We start from the raw sequence: 16,775 nt of genomic DNA on the forward strand, positions 1-16,775 counted from the left end.
GTCCATTTAGCTCCACATTAGCTTTAGTACGGTCTGAACAGGCTGCGATGGTGCGTTGGAGAGGCCCATAGCCGCGCCACTTCAGCACTGATGGGTTTTACTTCCTTTCCGACGCGCGGGTTCCTGAAACAGCCTCTCTCCGGCCGCGTGTTGGGGGCTAGCGTCTGTGCTGTGTGAACTCCTGTCTCTCTCCGGCCGCGCGCGGGGGCTAAATGGTAAATGGTAAATGGCAGGCATTTATATAGCGCCTTTATCCAAAGCGCTGTACAATTGATGCTTCTCCATTCACCCATTCATACACACGCTCACACACCGACGGCGATTGGCTGCCATGCAAGGCCCCGACCAGCTCGTCAAGAGCATTTGGGGGTTAGGTGTCTTGCTCAGGGACACTTCGACACAGCCCGGGCGGGGGATCGAACCGGCAACCCTCCGACTGCCAGACAACTGCTCTTACTGCCTGAGCCATGTCACCCCACGCTAGCGTCTGTGCTGTGTAAACTCACGTCTCTCTCCGGCCGCGCGTTGGGGGCCAGCGTCTGTGCTGTGTGAACTCCTGTGTGGCGTGAGCCGGGCCGGGGCTAATGCGCGGTGTGCCGCCCGCGTGTGTGAGTAATGAGTAATGGAGGCTTCACCTGAACGGCCCTCTGTGAGCTGGTGAGCTCTGCGGCCGTGTTGTGGCAACAGGACCCACGTTTCCTAAACAGAGCCGTGCTGGTACACCAAACGCTGGCCCCCCCCCCTCCGCTCCGCCCCCTCCACCACAGCTCCCCGACCGCTGACCCTGGGGGACGGGGGGGGGGCGGGGGGAGACGGTCATGTGATGTTTTTGAGCCGGAGCGTAGCGCACAGTGTGGAGGCCTTCACTGCGCACTCTGACAGGAGGGTCCCCTGCCGTGGACATCCCAGAATGCGCACCTCAGCTCCCCCTCCTTTTCCGCCTCTCCTTCTCTCTCTAACTCTCCCCCTCCTATCTCTCTCCCTCCCTCCCTCTCTCTATCTCCCCCCCCCTCTCTCTCTCCCTCCCTTCCTCTCTTTATCTCTCTCCCTCTCTCTTCCCTCCTGACCCCGGCGTCACCCCCCACCTGCTGAACATAAATGTCTCCCCCAGTGCACATTCCTTATGAGCTGGAGGATGATCCTTCCTCCAGTCTCCCTGTGCCCCCCTCCTACAGAGATAAGAACCAGAGACAGGCTTTTCCTGTATCTCTCTCTCTCTCTCTCTCTCTCTCTCTCTCTCTCTCTCTCTCTCTCTCTCTCTCTCTCTCTCTCTCTCTCTCTCTCCCTCTCTCTCCCCAGCCTGTGTGCATGTGTCTCTCTGCATCCTGTGTGTGTGTGCCTGTGCGTGTATCCGTCTGTGTCCGTCTGTGTATCTGTGTGTATCTGTGTGTATCTGTGTGTATCTGTGTGTGTTTGCGTGTGTGCACGTGCGTGCGTGTGTCTGTGCGCGTGCCCGTGTGTGCGTGCGCGTGTGCGTGCCCGTGTGTGTGTGTGCGTGCGTGTGTGTGCGCGTGTGTGCGTGCGTGCGCGTGTGCGTGCCCGTGTGTGTGTGTGCGTGTGTGCGTGTGTGCGTGTGTGCGTGTGTGCGTGTGTGCGTGCGTGTGTGCGTGCGTGTGTGTGCGCATGTGCGTGTGTGTGTATGAGTGAGCGAGCAAGCTGGGCCATGTCATTGCTGTTTCAGGCTGTGTTTTGTGGCTACTCTGAGGTGCTGACGGTAGATCTGGAGCATCTGAGAAACACCAATCATCTGCTCATTAATGTGCCCCGGTGTCTAATCCAAACTGGGACTGGATGTCTCCCCAGTTGCAGTCACTGCCTAGGAAAGCATACAAAAAAAAAGACTATAAAAAAAGGTCTATAAATTCCTCGATTCACCCCTTCATCATTACTTTTCCCATCCTCCTCTCCTCTCCAGACAGCCCCCCCCTCCTGTGCTTGTGCAACCTAACCTGATAGCCCTGCGCGCTCTCTCTCTCTCTCTCTCTCTCTCTCTCTCTCTCTCTCTCTCTCTCACTCACTCCCGGGTTGTGTGGGTTGAAATTCTTGTGGTGAGATTAGCGTGGTAGTGAAGGGATTGAGGGAGAGGAGAGCTGAGAAGGGGAGAGGGGGGAAGAGGAGAGGAGAGGAGAGGGGTTGGAAGGGAAAGAGGAAGTGCTCTGCTTGCTCAGGGTTTCCCCATAAACACTCAGAGAGGAAAAGGCCAATTTTGCCCTCTTTTCTGAACTGTTCTCTCCCTCTGGACGTGTGAGAGTGTGTGAGAGTGTGTGAGAGTGTGTGAGAGTGTGTGAGAGTGTGTGAGAGTGTGTGAGAGTGTGTGTGTGTGTCTTTATGTGAATGTGTGTGAGAGGTTAATATCTGATTGATGAGTGTGTTTTGTTGGACTTTGGTCACAGGAGTGGCAGCTCATTGGACACTCTGCCTCTCCTGCACGTGCTCAGTCAGCTGACTCCACACTATGGGGGCGGAGCCCCACTGCACAGCGCTCTGATAGGCCAGGGCGCTCATTCGCGTAATACTACGCAAGGGAGTCCCAACCCTTTGAAGAGCAGGGCTTTGGAATGTTTGTGCTAGATTCTGAGTCGGTGTTCTAGAACTCATTGCCTTCTCTGAACGATGATGATTGATCAGCAGTGGAATGTTTACTTAAGAACATTCTCGACGTACGTTTCTGACCTCTCACCTGAAGCCTGATTTATGCTCGTCATAAGCATCGCATGATAAAGATAATTGTAGTATCAGCTGGAAAAGGTGCCACACACTCAGTGTGCCGCACCTGTAGAGTTGCGTTAGGTCCCGGACACAGTCATACGATTGGGCGGGCAGGCGGAACGCTCAAATCCCCACACTGTCGGCTGCAGTATAAGTCAGGATGTAAACATCAGCCGTTACCATAGAGACAACGGAACCCTCATCGCAGACCTTTGCAGAAGTTGAAATGAACAACTTTTATTTTTGTCTCTGGTTTCGCGGCAAAGTATAAGTCAGGCTTTTGACGGTAACGGAAGTAACAGCTGCCCTGCTGCGACAAAACCCCCCCTCCCCCCCCAAAAAAAATGCTGGTGAAGTTATCTTGCCTAACTGCGCCCTTGCCTCTGCTGCTGGTCTGAGCGCCATGTTCCTGTAAAGTGGAGAGAACCTGCTTCATTCATAACGGAACACTTTCTGCCCGGTGGCTTCCTCTGGCTGGAGGTGACTGTGCAGTTTTCATCTAAACTAGTTTTTAATATTTAAACGTTTAGAATCGCGCTGTCTGGGCAGCTAGAAAAAGGAATCCTTGGCATACATTTTTTATGTTCGAGCCCTAATGGCTGCCGGTGTCCTGAGGTTCTGGGATGCTGCACTATGTTAGCATTTAAAGGCTGAGCTGTGCTCGTCTGTTGGGAACGAGTCATGCTTTTGGCTTTGGTCAGCACTGTCATAGAGGCTCTGGGTGTGTGTGTGTGAGCCTGTCTGTGTGTGTGTGTGTGTGTGTGTGTGTGTCTGTCTGTGCCTGTGTCTGTCTGTGCCTGTGTCTGTGTCTGTCTGTGCCTGTCTGTCTGTGTCTGTCTGTGCCTGTGTGAGCCTGTCTGTCTATCTGTGTGTGTGTGTGTGTGTGTGTGTGTGTCTGTCTGTGTCTGTGTGTGTGTCTGTCTGTGTGTGTGTCTGTGTCTGTCTGTGCCTGTGCCTGTCTGTCTGTGTCTGTCTGTGCCTGTGTCTCTCTGTGCCTGTGTGAGGTGTGTGTGTGTGTGTGTGTGTGTGTCTGTGTCTGTCTGTGCCTGTGTCTGTCTGTGCCTGTGTGAGCCTGTCGGTCTATCTGTGTGTGTGTGTGTCTGTCTATCTGTGTGTGTGTGTCTGTCTATCTGTGTGTGTGTGTCTGTCTGTCTGTGTCTGTCTGTGCCTGTGTCTGTGTCTGTGTCTGTCTGTGCCTGTGTCTGTGTCTGTCTGTGTCTGTCTGTGCCTGTGTCTGCCTGTGTCTGCCTGTGTCTGTGTCTGTCTGTGTCTGTGTCTATGTCTGTCTGAATGGGTGTATGAAAGATTGTTGACCTTGAGTGGAAAGAAGCTTCAGTGAAGGGAAAGTAAATGCACCCACAAATATATATGAGGTATTTTTGCTGTGTGCAGATAGTGGTACCTACACCCTGCTCTGTAAGTTGGCACTCCTGAAGGTTGGAAAAATGTCTCCTAATGATGTAGTTAAGGAGAACCGTGCTCCTGTTTAATCCTAAACATGTACGTACGTCAACGTTAATGCTCCTGGGGACTCCACAAGGGGAGGGCTTGTCCTTTAAGGGGCTTGTTCGACCCATTTTCATGTATTTAAACGTCACTCGAAACCCCCTCCACGCGTGCGTCTTGGCGCATCCCTGTCCCCCCGTTACTCCGCACGCTGCGTTAAATGAGGAGTCGCGGTTAACAGGGGGGGGAGCGGGCCCTCCGGGTGGAGCCCTGCTCTTGAGGGGCGAGCTCGAATTTGGGCCCCTCTCTCACGACCCTGAGCTGTACCTCTGACACCTGCTCCCGCCCGTCAGCCCTCCGCAAATATTCCCGTCCCTCATTCCGCGTTCGCCGGGATCGCTTTTCCACGTTCGCTCCGCGCTGGACTCCGGCCCCATGGGCGGTGTTGACGAGTTTATCGGTCACAAGGTCTAGTCGGATAAACAGCTTGTTTTTTTGTTTTTTTTCCACACGTGTATTTATAGTGGAGCCCCCCTAAGCACCTCCGGCCGTTCAGGCTGGAAAAGTAACATGGAGCTTCTGCTTCTCTCTTATCAAATAAACGCCCCCTTTCATCACATTAAGCGCCATTTTCCATCGCCTGGAGGTTTTTATAGGTGAGGGACAGATGTTTGGGGTGGTGCTGTACATTCTGTTTTAATGTTTCTGTTTGGCAGAATGAGGTCAAAGGCTGTGCTCTATGGTACCCTGCAGGCTGACTCTGGCTGTTTGTGCTCTATGGTAACCCGCAGGCTGACTCTGGCGGATTGAGCTCTGTGGTACCCTGCAGGCTGACTCTGGCTGTTTGAGCTCTATGGTACCCTGCAGGCTGACTCTGGCTGTTTGTGCTCTACGGTACCCTGCAGGCTGACTCTGGCTGTTTGAGCTCTACGGTACCCTGCAGGCTGACTCTGGCTGTTTGAGCTCTATGGTAACCTGGACGCTGGCATGTTTAAGCGATTAGCAGACGCTCTTATCAAGAGCCGTTTGCAGCGTACAGTTATAAAAACAAACATTCAGTTTGTTTATAGAGCTGAATATTTATCAAACAATCCAGGTTAAGTTCCTCTCTCAAGAGTGTGTAGTGGATGTGCCCCCTGGGGCTGAGACCTGCTGCCCCACCACCATAACTGACCACATTACACTGCCCAGCAAACACAAAACGTTCTCACAATGTTACGGGAATGTTTCGTCAAGGTTATAACACTCGGGCAACCTGGCGACAACATTGTGAGAACGTTTTGCCTGTAGGTCACTGTATCATCTAACACAAAACGTTCTCACAATGTTGTTGCCAGGTTATGTTGTGGCAGTGTTATAACATTAATAAAACGTTCCAGTAACACTGTGAGAACGCTCCGTGTTAGCCGCGCAGTGACCCGCAGGCTGCTGTGCGTGTGAGTGGAGGGCGGCTTGGAGCGGCGCTGTAAGATCATCAGAGATGTTTATCGGCCGTGGCCGTCGACGGCCGGTGATTGATGCCTGTTCCCTCGGCGTGAGGGAGGGGCCGGGGGGGGGGGAGACGGGCGTGGGGTCAGCGACTCCCCGCGCGTTTCGGGAGGGAAAGGGTAAGGACTTCCTGTCGGCCCGCGCACACAATGGCGCCTCTCCAGGGCTGACCTCGGTGTCTGGGTGGGCCGGGGCGTGACATCACGGTGACACGCGGGGGCCCCGGCGGGGCGCGGCCACGCCCCTTTCCGCCCATTCATTACAGGGGTCAGCCCGCAGGGTCTGCCGCTCAGTCACCGGCTCTCTGCCCCCAATCACTGTCCCCCTTCCCCTGCCCTACACACACGTACGCACACACACACACACACACACGCACGCACACACCGGCTCTCTGCGCCTAATCACTGTCCCCCTTCCCCTACCCTACACTCACGCACGCACGCACACACACCGGCTCTCTGCGCCCAGAGCCCGATCACTGTCCCCCTTCCCCTACCCTACACACACTTACACACACACACACACACACACACACACACACCGGCTCTCTGCCCCCAATCACTGTCCTCCTTCCCCTACCCTACACACACTTACACACACACACACACACACACACACACACACCGGCTCTCTGCCCCCAATCACTGTCCTCCTTCCCCTACCCTACACACACTTACACACACACACACACACACACACACACACACCGGCTCTCTGCCCCCAATCACTGTCCTCCTTCCCCTACCCTACACACACTTACACACACACACACACACACACACACACACACCGGCTCTCTGCCCCCAATCACTGTCCTCCTTCCCCTACCCTACACACACGCACGCACACACACACCGGCACTCTGTGCTGGGAGAGTGAGAGCCCAATCACTGTCCCCCTACCCTACCCTACACACACACGCACGCACGCACGCACACACACCGGCTCTCTGCGCCCAGAGCCCAATCACTGTCCCCCTTCCCCTACCCTACACACACGCACGCACGCACACACACACACACACACACACACGCACACGCACACGCACACGCACACACACACCGGCACACTGCGCTGGGAGAGGGGCCTTCCTGTGAGGAGAGCCCAATCACTGTCCCCTTCCCCTGCCCTGCCCTGCCCTGCTGTGTTAAACACACACATCAGCACACGTACGCATCTCTCTATCTCTCTCTCTCAAATTCACTTTCAAATGTGCTTTTAATTCCATGGCGAATACACTTGTGTTGCAAAAGCATTGAGATACATAAATAAGGATTGGCAAACCCCCACACCCTGTCTCTGTCTAACACACACACACTCAAACACAAACACACGCGCACACACACACACACACACACACACACATGCTCACACACACACACACACACACACACACACACAGCCCCTCACCTCTCTGCGTTCTCCCCTCTCTCTCTCTCTCTCTCTCTCTCTCTCTCTGCAGTATCTGGGCCACGTGGAGGTGGAGGAGTCTCGGGGGATGCACATCTGCGAGGACGCCGTAAAGAGGCTGAAGACGGTACGTTCCCGGGGTTCAGGGGTTCAGGGGTTCCGTTTCAGGCACCAGGAGTTACGGCAACCTCCCATCTACCCCCCCCCCCCCCCCCCTCCTCCCCGCCCCCTCTTTCCAAGAGCTGCTTCAAGTTTTCCTGGGTCGGCCAGGAGGATTACTCCTCCGTTTGGGAGCCTCGGCTGGGAGCGTGTCACGTAAGCGAGGCTTTAGGAAGAGACCCTGACGGGCCTGCGGGGCTGGAACCGCATGACGCCGGGCCGTTAGCGTAGCTCACACGCTGCGGTATGGCGGTTTGGCGGTACTGAGTGCCCCCCACCCCCCACAAAGCCCTGTACCGCGGAGTGCCTGCCCTGGCTCTCATTACATTACACACGCTGACGTTCCGACGTTCAAAGGTACCTTCAGAAACCGCTGCGAATTTAACACGTTCCGGTACAAATCAAGGTAAATATTGAAAACCTGTTTTCTTCAATAGCAAATGGCAGTAATGAATGAGTCTCAGGTTGACGGCGGGGGGGGGGGCGTTCCTGCCCTCTTACAAATAACCAAACACCAGCGCTTTTATCTGTTAACTTCCATTGTTTTTAACATAGTCTTTAATAAGGTTACCGCGTAGACTTAACAAAGGAGTGGCTTAACTAACCGCCCGCCCCCCCTCATTGTGTGCCGGCTGGTTTAGGTGTCGCTGTTGAGTTTCAATGGGCCTTCAGTGTTATCAGCCTGAGCATTGTGTGGCCTGCTTTACTGAGCATTGTGTGGCCTGCTTTACTGGGCATTGTGTGGCCTGCTTTACTGAGCATTGTGTGGCCTGCTTTACTGAGCATTGTGTGGCCTGCTTTACTGAGCATTGTGTGGCCTGCTTTACTGGGCATTGTGTGGCCTGCTTTACTGGGCATTGTGGGAAACGGAGGCTGGCAGAAGATACGATGACTCATCTGCTGAAATGTGTGAAGTGTAGTGTTAATGCGTCAGTGACAAGTGTGTGGCGGTAGTGGTTTCTGGGCGGGTTGAGGGAGAATAAAGCCTGGTTTTTATTTCCGTGTTGAATCTATGCAGAACCTACGCCGTAACCTGAATGCGGTTTAAAAAGTATAACTTAAAACCAAATGTCAAGATTGTTGTGTACTTGCGCAACTCCTTTACAGTTCTCCTCCGCTGTTTTCAGCCGCCATTAATTTAACGGAAGTAAGAATCGTACGGTTAATCGCAAATAATTATGGGGTATAATGCCAGCGCTTTGGCGGTGTACTTGCAGAGTGACGCAGACACCCCAGCACAAGCATAAGAATGCTCACAACAGTGTAGGCTACGCCGTAGGTTCAACGCAGGAGTATAAATCAGGCTTAAGGAGGATGTAGCCGGTGTGTGTTCTGTGCTGGGGCATTAGAGAGTAGGGTGGGGTGTCCTGTGCAGGGCGGGGAAGCGGTCAGCGGGGAGGGGGAGGGGGAGGAGGAGGAGGAGGAGGAGGAGGAGGAGGAGGAGGAGGAGGAGGAGGAGGGAGGAGCGTGCCTCGTCTCCAGCGCGCGTACCTCAGAAAGCACACGGGCGGGCGGGGCGGGGGCGTGCTGTAACCGCGTTTGAGGTTTGTCCGAGCGGGTTTCCCTTCAGAGACCTCCTGCTTTTTACGACCCGTTTCACGCCCCCGGCCCTTTACTACCTGCCCGGCCTCAGACGCCCGACCGCCCCCCGTGTAGTGAGGAATAGAGCCTCGGGAGTGGGACCCCCTCAGGGCGAGGTCTCCGCAGGTGAAGGGAGGCGGGCCGCGTCTGGAACCCGCAGCCCCCCACGGCCGTGGATACGCTCCCCACGCCCCACACGCCCTCGGGCCTCTCACTGCGCAGTGTGAGCTGCGTCAGGAGCTGACGAGGACCCAGACTTCTCATTTACAAAAAGATGACGAAAAAATGTAGAAGTTCGTTGTTTAAGCGTAGTTTTTATACGTGCCGTAAAATGTATATGACGAGGAAATGTGCCCGTGGAATAGCGCGTTGGCCTTTGGACAGGGTAAAATGCGCCGGTGGCACAAACAGAGGTGGGGATGAGTTGAGGTGTGAGTGGGTGGGCACACAGGCACACAGGGACTTTGGACCCCGGGAACGGGGATTTGCGGTGGGGCGGTAACTCGACCTGAAGTGACCCCGGAGGCTGGTAACTGAATTGTAGGACTCTTGGCTGCGGTTCTGTACCCTCACGAGGTTTAGCGTTTCAGCGCTGTCACTGCGAATGCTGCTGCCGCACGCACGCACATACACACACGCACACAAGCACGCACACAGACACGCACACGCACGCACGCACACGCACGCACGCACGCACACACACACACACACACACACATACACGCACGCGCACACACACACACACACGCAAGCTCATACACACACACGCAAGCACATACACACACACACACACACACTCCGCTGTCAGTCAAGCTGACCGAAGGCATCATCAGTATGTCAGTCCAATGGAATCCTGTTTACACACACAAACACGCACACACACAGGCATGCGCACACACACACAAACACATGCTCACCGCTGTCTGTGAAGCTGACAGAACACATCCTCAGTTTGTCCCTGCAATTGAATCCTGTTTACATCCGCACACATACACGCATACACACATATACACACGCACACACAGGCACACACACGCACACACAGGCACACACACAGGCACACACACGCGCACGCGCACACACACACACTCAGGCACACACACACACAGCGCATGTTTAGTGTCTGATCCCTGAGCCCTGCAGCGTTACTGAGAACTGGGAGAGGTGGTCATGTTCGGGGTCATGCGTGTGGGCTCCAGCCCCCAGCCCCCCGCCCCCGGGCCCCTGCCCCAGTGCGAAGGCCTTTCCGTCCGCCCCGCCACTCTTAGCTCCCAGGAGCTGGCGGAACAGCTGCGTGTCCTTCGCCGGAGCTCACGGGAGCCGCTGAAAGTGCTTATCTGGCTGTTCGCTGCCGAGATTTATGGAGGTAATTTTGCCGGGTTTACGGCCCAGTCCAAGGGAGCCCATAACTTAGCGCCTCGTGCACATGTGGGTGTTAGCGCACTGCACCCTGGGTAAAAACGTGCGGGATGGTGGGATATCTCCTGGATCCTTCCCCCACGGTGAGGAACGCTGTGCAGCTGATGGGTCTCCTGGACTCGGACACGGCAGGGTAACCGGGTCAGAATCACAGAGGACCTGCACGCCACCAGCAAAAGAAAAGTCCGATCTTTGCTCACCCGATCCCTTTAGTAGCTCAATGCAATTTGACGACAAGAAATGAAAGTGTTTTTGCTTTCTCTAACTCTTCAAAGGAAGGCAAGGTTCTGATTGGATGAGCTGTGGGAGAGGGAGAGAGAGAAAGCGAGGGAGAGGGAGGGAGAGAGGGAGAGAGAAAAAAAGAGAGAAGGAGCGGGAGAGAGGCCGCTCTCACGGATCAGTGGCTCTGCTCATTCATGTGTGTGAGTGAGTCATGCCCCTGGCCATGTGAGCAGTGCTCGGGGCGCTGACCGCTCAGAGCTGCTCAATAGACTGGTGTGGGGCCCATACGGTCGCTATAGCAGCCAGCGCTCGCTGCTGATTGGACAGGTTGTCGGGCCCATACGGTCGCTATAGCAGCCAGCGCTCGCTGCTGATTGGACAGGTTGTCGGGCCCATACGGTCGCTATAGCAGCCAGCGCTCGCTGCTGATTGGACAGGTTGTCGGGCCCATACTGGACCGGTCGCTATAGCAGCCAGCGCTTGCTGCTGATTGGACAGGTTGTCGGGCCCATACTGGACCGGTCGCTATAGCAGCCAGCGCTTGCTGCTGATTGGACAGGTTGTCGGGCCCATATGGTCGCTATAGCAGCCAGCGCTCGCTGCTGATTGGACAGGTTGTCTGGCCCATACTGGCACGGTCGCTACAGCAGCCAGCACTCGCTGCTGATTGGACAGGTTGTCGGGCCCATATGGTCGCTATAGCAGCCAGCGCTCGCTGCTGATTGGACAGGTTGTCGGGCCCATACCGGACCGGTCGCTATGTGTGTGAGCAACACAGCGAATGCGTGGCAGCTTTCTGCCCTGTGTGTGTTTGGGGACAGGGAGGGGGCGTGTGTTTGTGCAGTGCACAGTGACCCGTAACCTTGAGTCGATGGGACGGGGGATTGACTGTCCCTGTCCAACCAGCAACCGGGCATTTCGACAGCAGAACCATCCCTCTCCCATCCCGACACACCCGCCAAATCACATGGGCGGAGGCTGACCCCCCCCCCCCCGCAAACTCGTGCCTCGTGTTGTTATTTTTCACTCGCTAGGATGATGTCAGAGAGAGGAGGAGCCCGTGTCCCAGGGGGGTGGAGCTGTTGCCATGGCGCGGTCCACCTGCGTGTGCCTGCGTGTGTTCATTGCCCATGTGTCCATGTTCTGCATTGGAAATGTTTTGTTTATTGTTGTCACTGCATTGTGTTTTGTCTCGTTCTTTTATTTGTTTTTTTTTAAGCAGGTTATGGTCAATTGCCAATAAACCCCCCCTCCCCCCCCCCCCATCCCCCTGTGTGCCCCCCTCTTCCCCCCCCCCCCCCCCTCCACCACCGCCTCGCTCTGGTTAATTATTTAACAAATCTGTCCTTTTAACTAACAAGTGTGTGACACCGCGGGCATGTCTGGAGTTCACCCTAACACCGATGCGTTGTGTGGCATTTAATCATTTAATTTGCGCCTTTACTGTGTGTATTAACGCTCCCCTCCCCGTAGCAAAAAAAAAAACCCCACATTGATCATTTACCATTAACCTCACCGAAGGGATAGAGTGAGACGGAGTGAAAAACAGAAGAAAGGAAGGGAGGGATGGATGTAAAGGAAGGGGGAGCTGTAGACAGGATGAGCAGGTTTTGGGTGGGGGGTGGGGAGTGGGAGGGGTACATATTCCTGTGCAGTGTGGTGAACTCGACCTTTGACCCAGTTAGCCAGATTTGAGTGAGACAAATACTCTCTCGGCTCAGTCTAACTCAGTGTGTGTGTGTGTGTGTGCGTGCGTGTGTGCGTGCGTGTGTGCGTGCGTGCATACTGAATCTAGCGTACAGTAACAACAGGAAAAGGATGATGAACTGAACAATTTGGGCTTGCAATCAGCACTGATCCGATCAGCTTGGGACGGGTTCTGATCATTTTAACGTGTTCCACCCTTCACTCTTTCCCTTTGATCTTGCCGTTTGGTGATGATGTCACGTGGGCCTTTTTTTATTTTTATTGTGGTGGCCACGCCCCTTGGGGGCGGGGCCTATGGCCCTTGGGTGAACTGTCTCAGGTGTGAGCCAACCGGCTCTGACGGACATGACGTCAGCCAATCAGGAGCCTTGGAAGGCATGACTTTGGTTTTCGCTGGAAGAGTTTGATTGACAGTTCCGGTTCAATCCTGGTGTACTAATCCTGGTATAACAACACATCAATAATAACAGTAATCATAATAATCACAATAATCAGTGTTTCCCCTACTCTGTTCTATGGAACCGTTGACAGCAGAGCTTGTGCATAACGGCCTGGTCAGGAAAGGAGGAGAGAGAAACTGCGGAAATAGTTGGAAGAAAAGAGGCCATTTAGTCGTGTTCGACTGAACAAGGAGCTCAGGATGTATGAAGAGATTATGTTACAGTCTCATCTGAACTGGGGCCCTGCTCATTCACAGTTTATTGCTTATTGTTGCATTAGAGTGGCCGTTCGCTCCGTGTTTTTGTCTCGTTACCAACGAACCCTGCCAATCATCCTTCCGAAACCTCATTAAAATGTCCGCTCTGAACGCCTGCAGACTTGCAAAAGCGAATGCAAAACGTAACCAGTAGTAGTAGGCATTTTCTCAACTGAATGCAAAGGTTCCTTCGGAAAGTACGCGGTTTCGTTTCCTAAGTAACGTTCCGCTGGCCCCGGTGTAAGGTGTAGGTGTATGGCTTTGTTTCAAAAGATCGTTTTATCTTTAGACCCATGAGTGGGCTGGTTTCTTATATTGGGGCTGACATCGAAACGTATTTATGCGAGGCGCGCTGCACTCTGAGAACGGATGTGTTAAAATCGACACGTAAGGCGTTATTGTTTTAGTGCACCTCCGCGTCTAGCTCAGGACAACACATTCCGTGTTACTTTCAACACAGTTCGCTGTTAAAAAAAAAAAAGTCTCCCTTTATTTGTAACACGGAAGCAGTGGCTTTGCCAGAATGCGTTGAACGTGACAGGAAAATAGTAACGCGTAAAGCGTGTTGGATAGTAGCGCGTCCCTTTTGAGAGATTTGAGAGGGAGACAGCTGCCTCGGAGTAGGTTCTCGTAACTTCCCCAGGGAGGGCTGGAAAATGGGAAGCAGTCGGAGTGAAAAATGGATCTCCCTCCAGGAGGAGTGGTGGCTCTCTTCTGGGGCCCTGTGGTGCGTCATGTCTGGAGAATGCTAGGGGAAACACTGACCACCTCTACTAAAATAATACTGGCAGGACGACCACACCTTCACTCTGGGACTGTGTGTACTCCACTGCGCTCTCTCTCTCTCTCTCTCTCTCTCTCTCCCCTTCTGTCGTTCATCCATTCCTAACCAAAGCAGTCACCTCAGATCTCTCCCAACCCCCACTCCCCCCCCCATGCCCTCACACACACACACACACACTCTCACTCTCTCTCTCTCTCACACACACACACACACACATTCACACTCATACAGTCTCTCACACACACTCATACGCACACACACACTCTCTCACTCTCTCACACACACTCATACGCGCACACACACACACACACACACACACACTCTCTCTCTCTCTCTCACACACACTCATACGCGCACACACACACACACACACACACTCTCTCTCTCTCTCTCTCACTCTCTCACACACACTCATACGCACACACACACACACACACACACACACTCACACTCTCTCTGACGCGCACGCTCACCTGCACACACTCTGCAGGCTCCATCAGTAACATTCTCCCGCCTTGTTCCCCTCCTCCTCCCTTTATCACTCTTCACTCCAGGACAGGAAATTCTTCAAGGGCTTCTTTACCAAAGTAAGTGTTGCTTTGTGTGTTTGTGTGTGTGTGTGTGTGTGTGCGTGTGTGCTTTCACTCTGCTGAAAGGAACATAGGTTTCAGGGTGGGTGGGTGGATGAGAAACGTGTGTGTGTGTGTGTGTGTGCGTGTTTCTCCCCCTGCTCTCCCACTGAAAACCACCCTGAGAAGCGGAAGGCACAGTGAGGAACTGAGTGTGTGTGTGTGTGTGTGTGTAGTGTGTGTGTAGTGTGTAGTGTGTAGTGTGTAGTATGTATGTATGTGTGTATGTGTGTCTGTTTCTCCCGCTGAAAACACCACCCTGAAAAGCGGAAGGCGCAGTGAGGAGCGGTGTGTGTGTGCGGAGTGTGTGTGTGTGTGTGTGTGTGTGTGTGTGTGTGCGGAGTGTGTGTGCGTGCGCTGTGTGTGTGTGCACTGTGCTGAGTGTGTGTGTGTGTGTGTGTGTGTGTGTGTGTGTGCGCGCAGCGCACGGAGTGTGTGTCTGCTGAGTGTGTGTGTGTGTGTGCGCGCGGAGTGTGTGTGCTGAGTGTGTGTGCGCTGTGCTGAGTGTGTGTGTGTGTGTGTGTGTGTGTGTGTGTGTGTGTGTGTGCGGAGTGTCCTCTCTGTGTGCAGTGACGTGTGTGTGTGCGCTGTGCTGAGTGTGTGTGTGTGTGTGTGTGTGTGTGTGTGTGTGTGTGTGCTGAGTGTGTGTGTGTGTGTGCGGAGTGTCCTCTCTGTGTGCAGTGACGTGCCGTGGATCAGAGAGCTGCAGCTCTCACCTTTTTGCTGTGTTGCAGTGTCTGCCTTCCTCTTCCTCCTCCTCCTCTTCCTCACCTGGGTCCTCTCACCGAACCTTCCACCTGTCCACACCTGTACACACCTCTGTCCTACACTTTCTCACAGCTTTCTCTTCACAGTTTTACTGTTTCTGGATAACCTTCCTGTGTGCGTGTGTGTGTGTGTGCGCGCTCTGGTTCCACCCGGGGGACACCGGAGCGGAGCGCCTGGGCTCCTGCACCCCCGTGACCTCCCCCTCTCTCCTCCTGTGTCTCTCAGGCGGGGAAGAAAGCAGTGAAGGCTGTGCTGTGGGTGTCTGCAGACGGCCTCCGGGTCGTAGACGACAAAACCAAGGTGAGCCGCCGCCGACGGCTTTCAGTGAGGGGGCAGCCTGTAAGGTACATGACTGGGACCCGCTAGGTTGGCAATCGCAGCACAGCTGTCGGGCCCTTGAACAAGGCCCTTAACCCGACATTGTCCCCTGCTTTGGATAAAAAGCGTCAGCTAAATAACATGTAATGTAACGTAATAACAGACATTACTGGAATCCCACCGTGCAGAGTGGAGTGTGCTGCCACCTGGTGGTGAAATTCCAGAATTACTCTGACGACAAACTCGATTCCTTTGAGGGTGGATCTTCGGCTTTTAATCACTTAATAAAACTGGGTCGCTTCGCTTATTCTTTTTTGATTAATAAATTATCCTCCAAATCAGCAAGAATGGGTGGACTGTGGGGAGTAGAGGGGTGTTGGAGTTGATAGTTTCATTAAGTGTCGTTGTTGTTGTTGTTGTTATTGTTAATTATCTGACCTGCTTTTGCACCCCGTCGTCAGACTCTCCGTTCACGTAGCCTGCCTCGCGACGCTAATTATTCGGGCTGTTCTCCGCTCCTTCCCCCGCCGCAGGACTTGCTCCTGGACCAGACCATCGAGAAGGTGTCGTTCTGCGCCCCCGATAGGAACTTCGAGAGGGCCTTCTCCTACATCTGCCGAGACGGGACCACCCGTCGCTGGATTTGCCACTGCTTCATGGCCATCAAGGACTCTGTGAGACCCCGCCCGCCTCGCCCCGGCCCTGGCTTCATCATGCTAACGTGCTAACGTGCTAAAAGCGCGGCTTCCTTTTTTACACCACTCATTCAGCAGTTTAGATGCAAATTGCTATGGAAATTTAGTATCCGCTGTGTGACCGTGTGGGCAATAGCATTTACTTAATTTACTTACTTAATTTACTTTTATTTGCTTTAGGGCAGTAGTGAGTAATTCCGTTCTGCCCATGACCACCCCGTGCTGTGACTTATACATAGAAATGAATCCGCGTGCTTATCTCTTGTGTGTCATTACAGTGTAAGGGACGTTATGAGACTACAGCCGGACGATTGAGTGAAAATTTGTGTTCCTGGCTAACTGGCACACTGACAGAAATGTTATTAGTCAGCATTCTCCCTCTCAAATAAACACATTAATTAATTAATGCCGTGTTATGGATGGTATGAGAACACGGAAGGTCGATTGAGTAGAAATGTGTCTTCCTGGCTAACTGCCACTTTTACAAAAATGTCATTAGTGTGCATTGTCCCTGTCATAAAAACTAATTAATTAACGCTGTGTGATGGATGGTATGAGAACACGGCAGGTCAATTGAGCGAAAAATTCTGCACACTAATGACATTTCCGTAAATGTGCCATAGTCCTTGTCAAATAAATGAATAAATTATAATCGCTGTGTTATGGACGTTATGCGAAAACGGCAGATTGATTCAGTGGAATGATTTTGAGCCCCGGCTTCCGTGCGGCCAAACCCTGGCTTA

The 16,775-nt window shown here is 53.6% G+C and overlaps 1 protein-coding gene across 5 annotated transcripts in view; it reads left to right on the forward strand.

Annotated features, from left to right (window-relative positions):
- numb (NUMB endocytic adaptor protein) overlaps positions 1–16,775 on the forward strand; it is a 53,878-nt gene that overhangs the window by 30,313 nt on the left and 6,790 nt on the right. For 4 of the 5 annotated variants that reach the window (XM_061249607.1, XM_061249579.1, XM_061249594.1 and 1 more), the window contains exons 3-6: positions 7,106–7,180; positions 14,177–14,209; positions 15,245–15,319; positions 15,871–16,011. In XM_061249607.1, the coding sequence (XP_061105591.1) occupies positions 7,106–7,180; positions 14,177–14,209; positions 15,245–15,319; positions 15,871–16,011 (324 nt within the window). The remainder of the gene's footprint in view (positions 1–7,105; positions 7,181–14,176; positions 14,210–15,244; positions 15,320–15,870; positions 16,012–16,775) is intronic. The other variant, XM_061249599.1, reaches the window with a different exon arrangement.

The sequence above is a fragment of the Conger conger genome, chromosome 1, assembly GCF_963514075.1.
Source record: "Conger conger chromosome 1, fConCon1.1, whole genome shotgun sequence".
NCBI classification, from domain to species: Eukaryota; Metazoa; Chordata; class Actinopteri; order Anguilliformes; family Congridae; genus Conger; species Conger conger.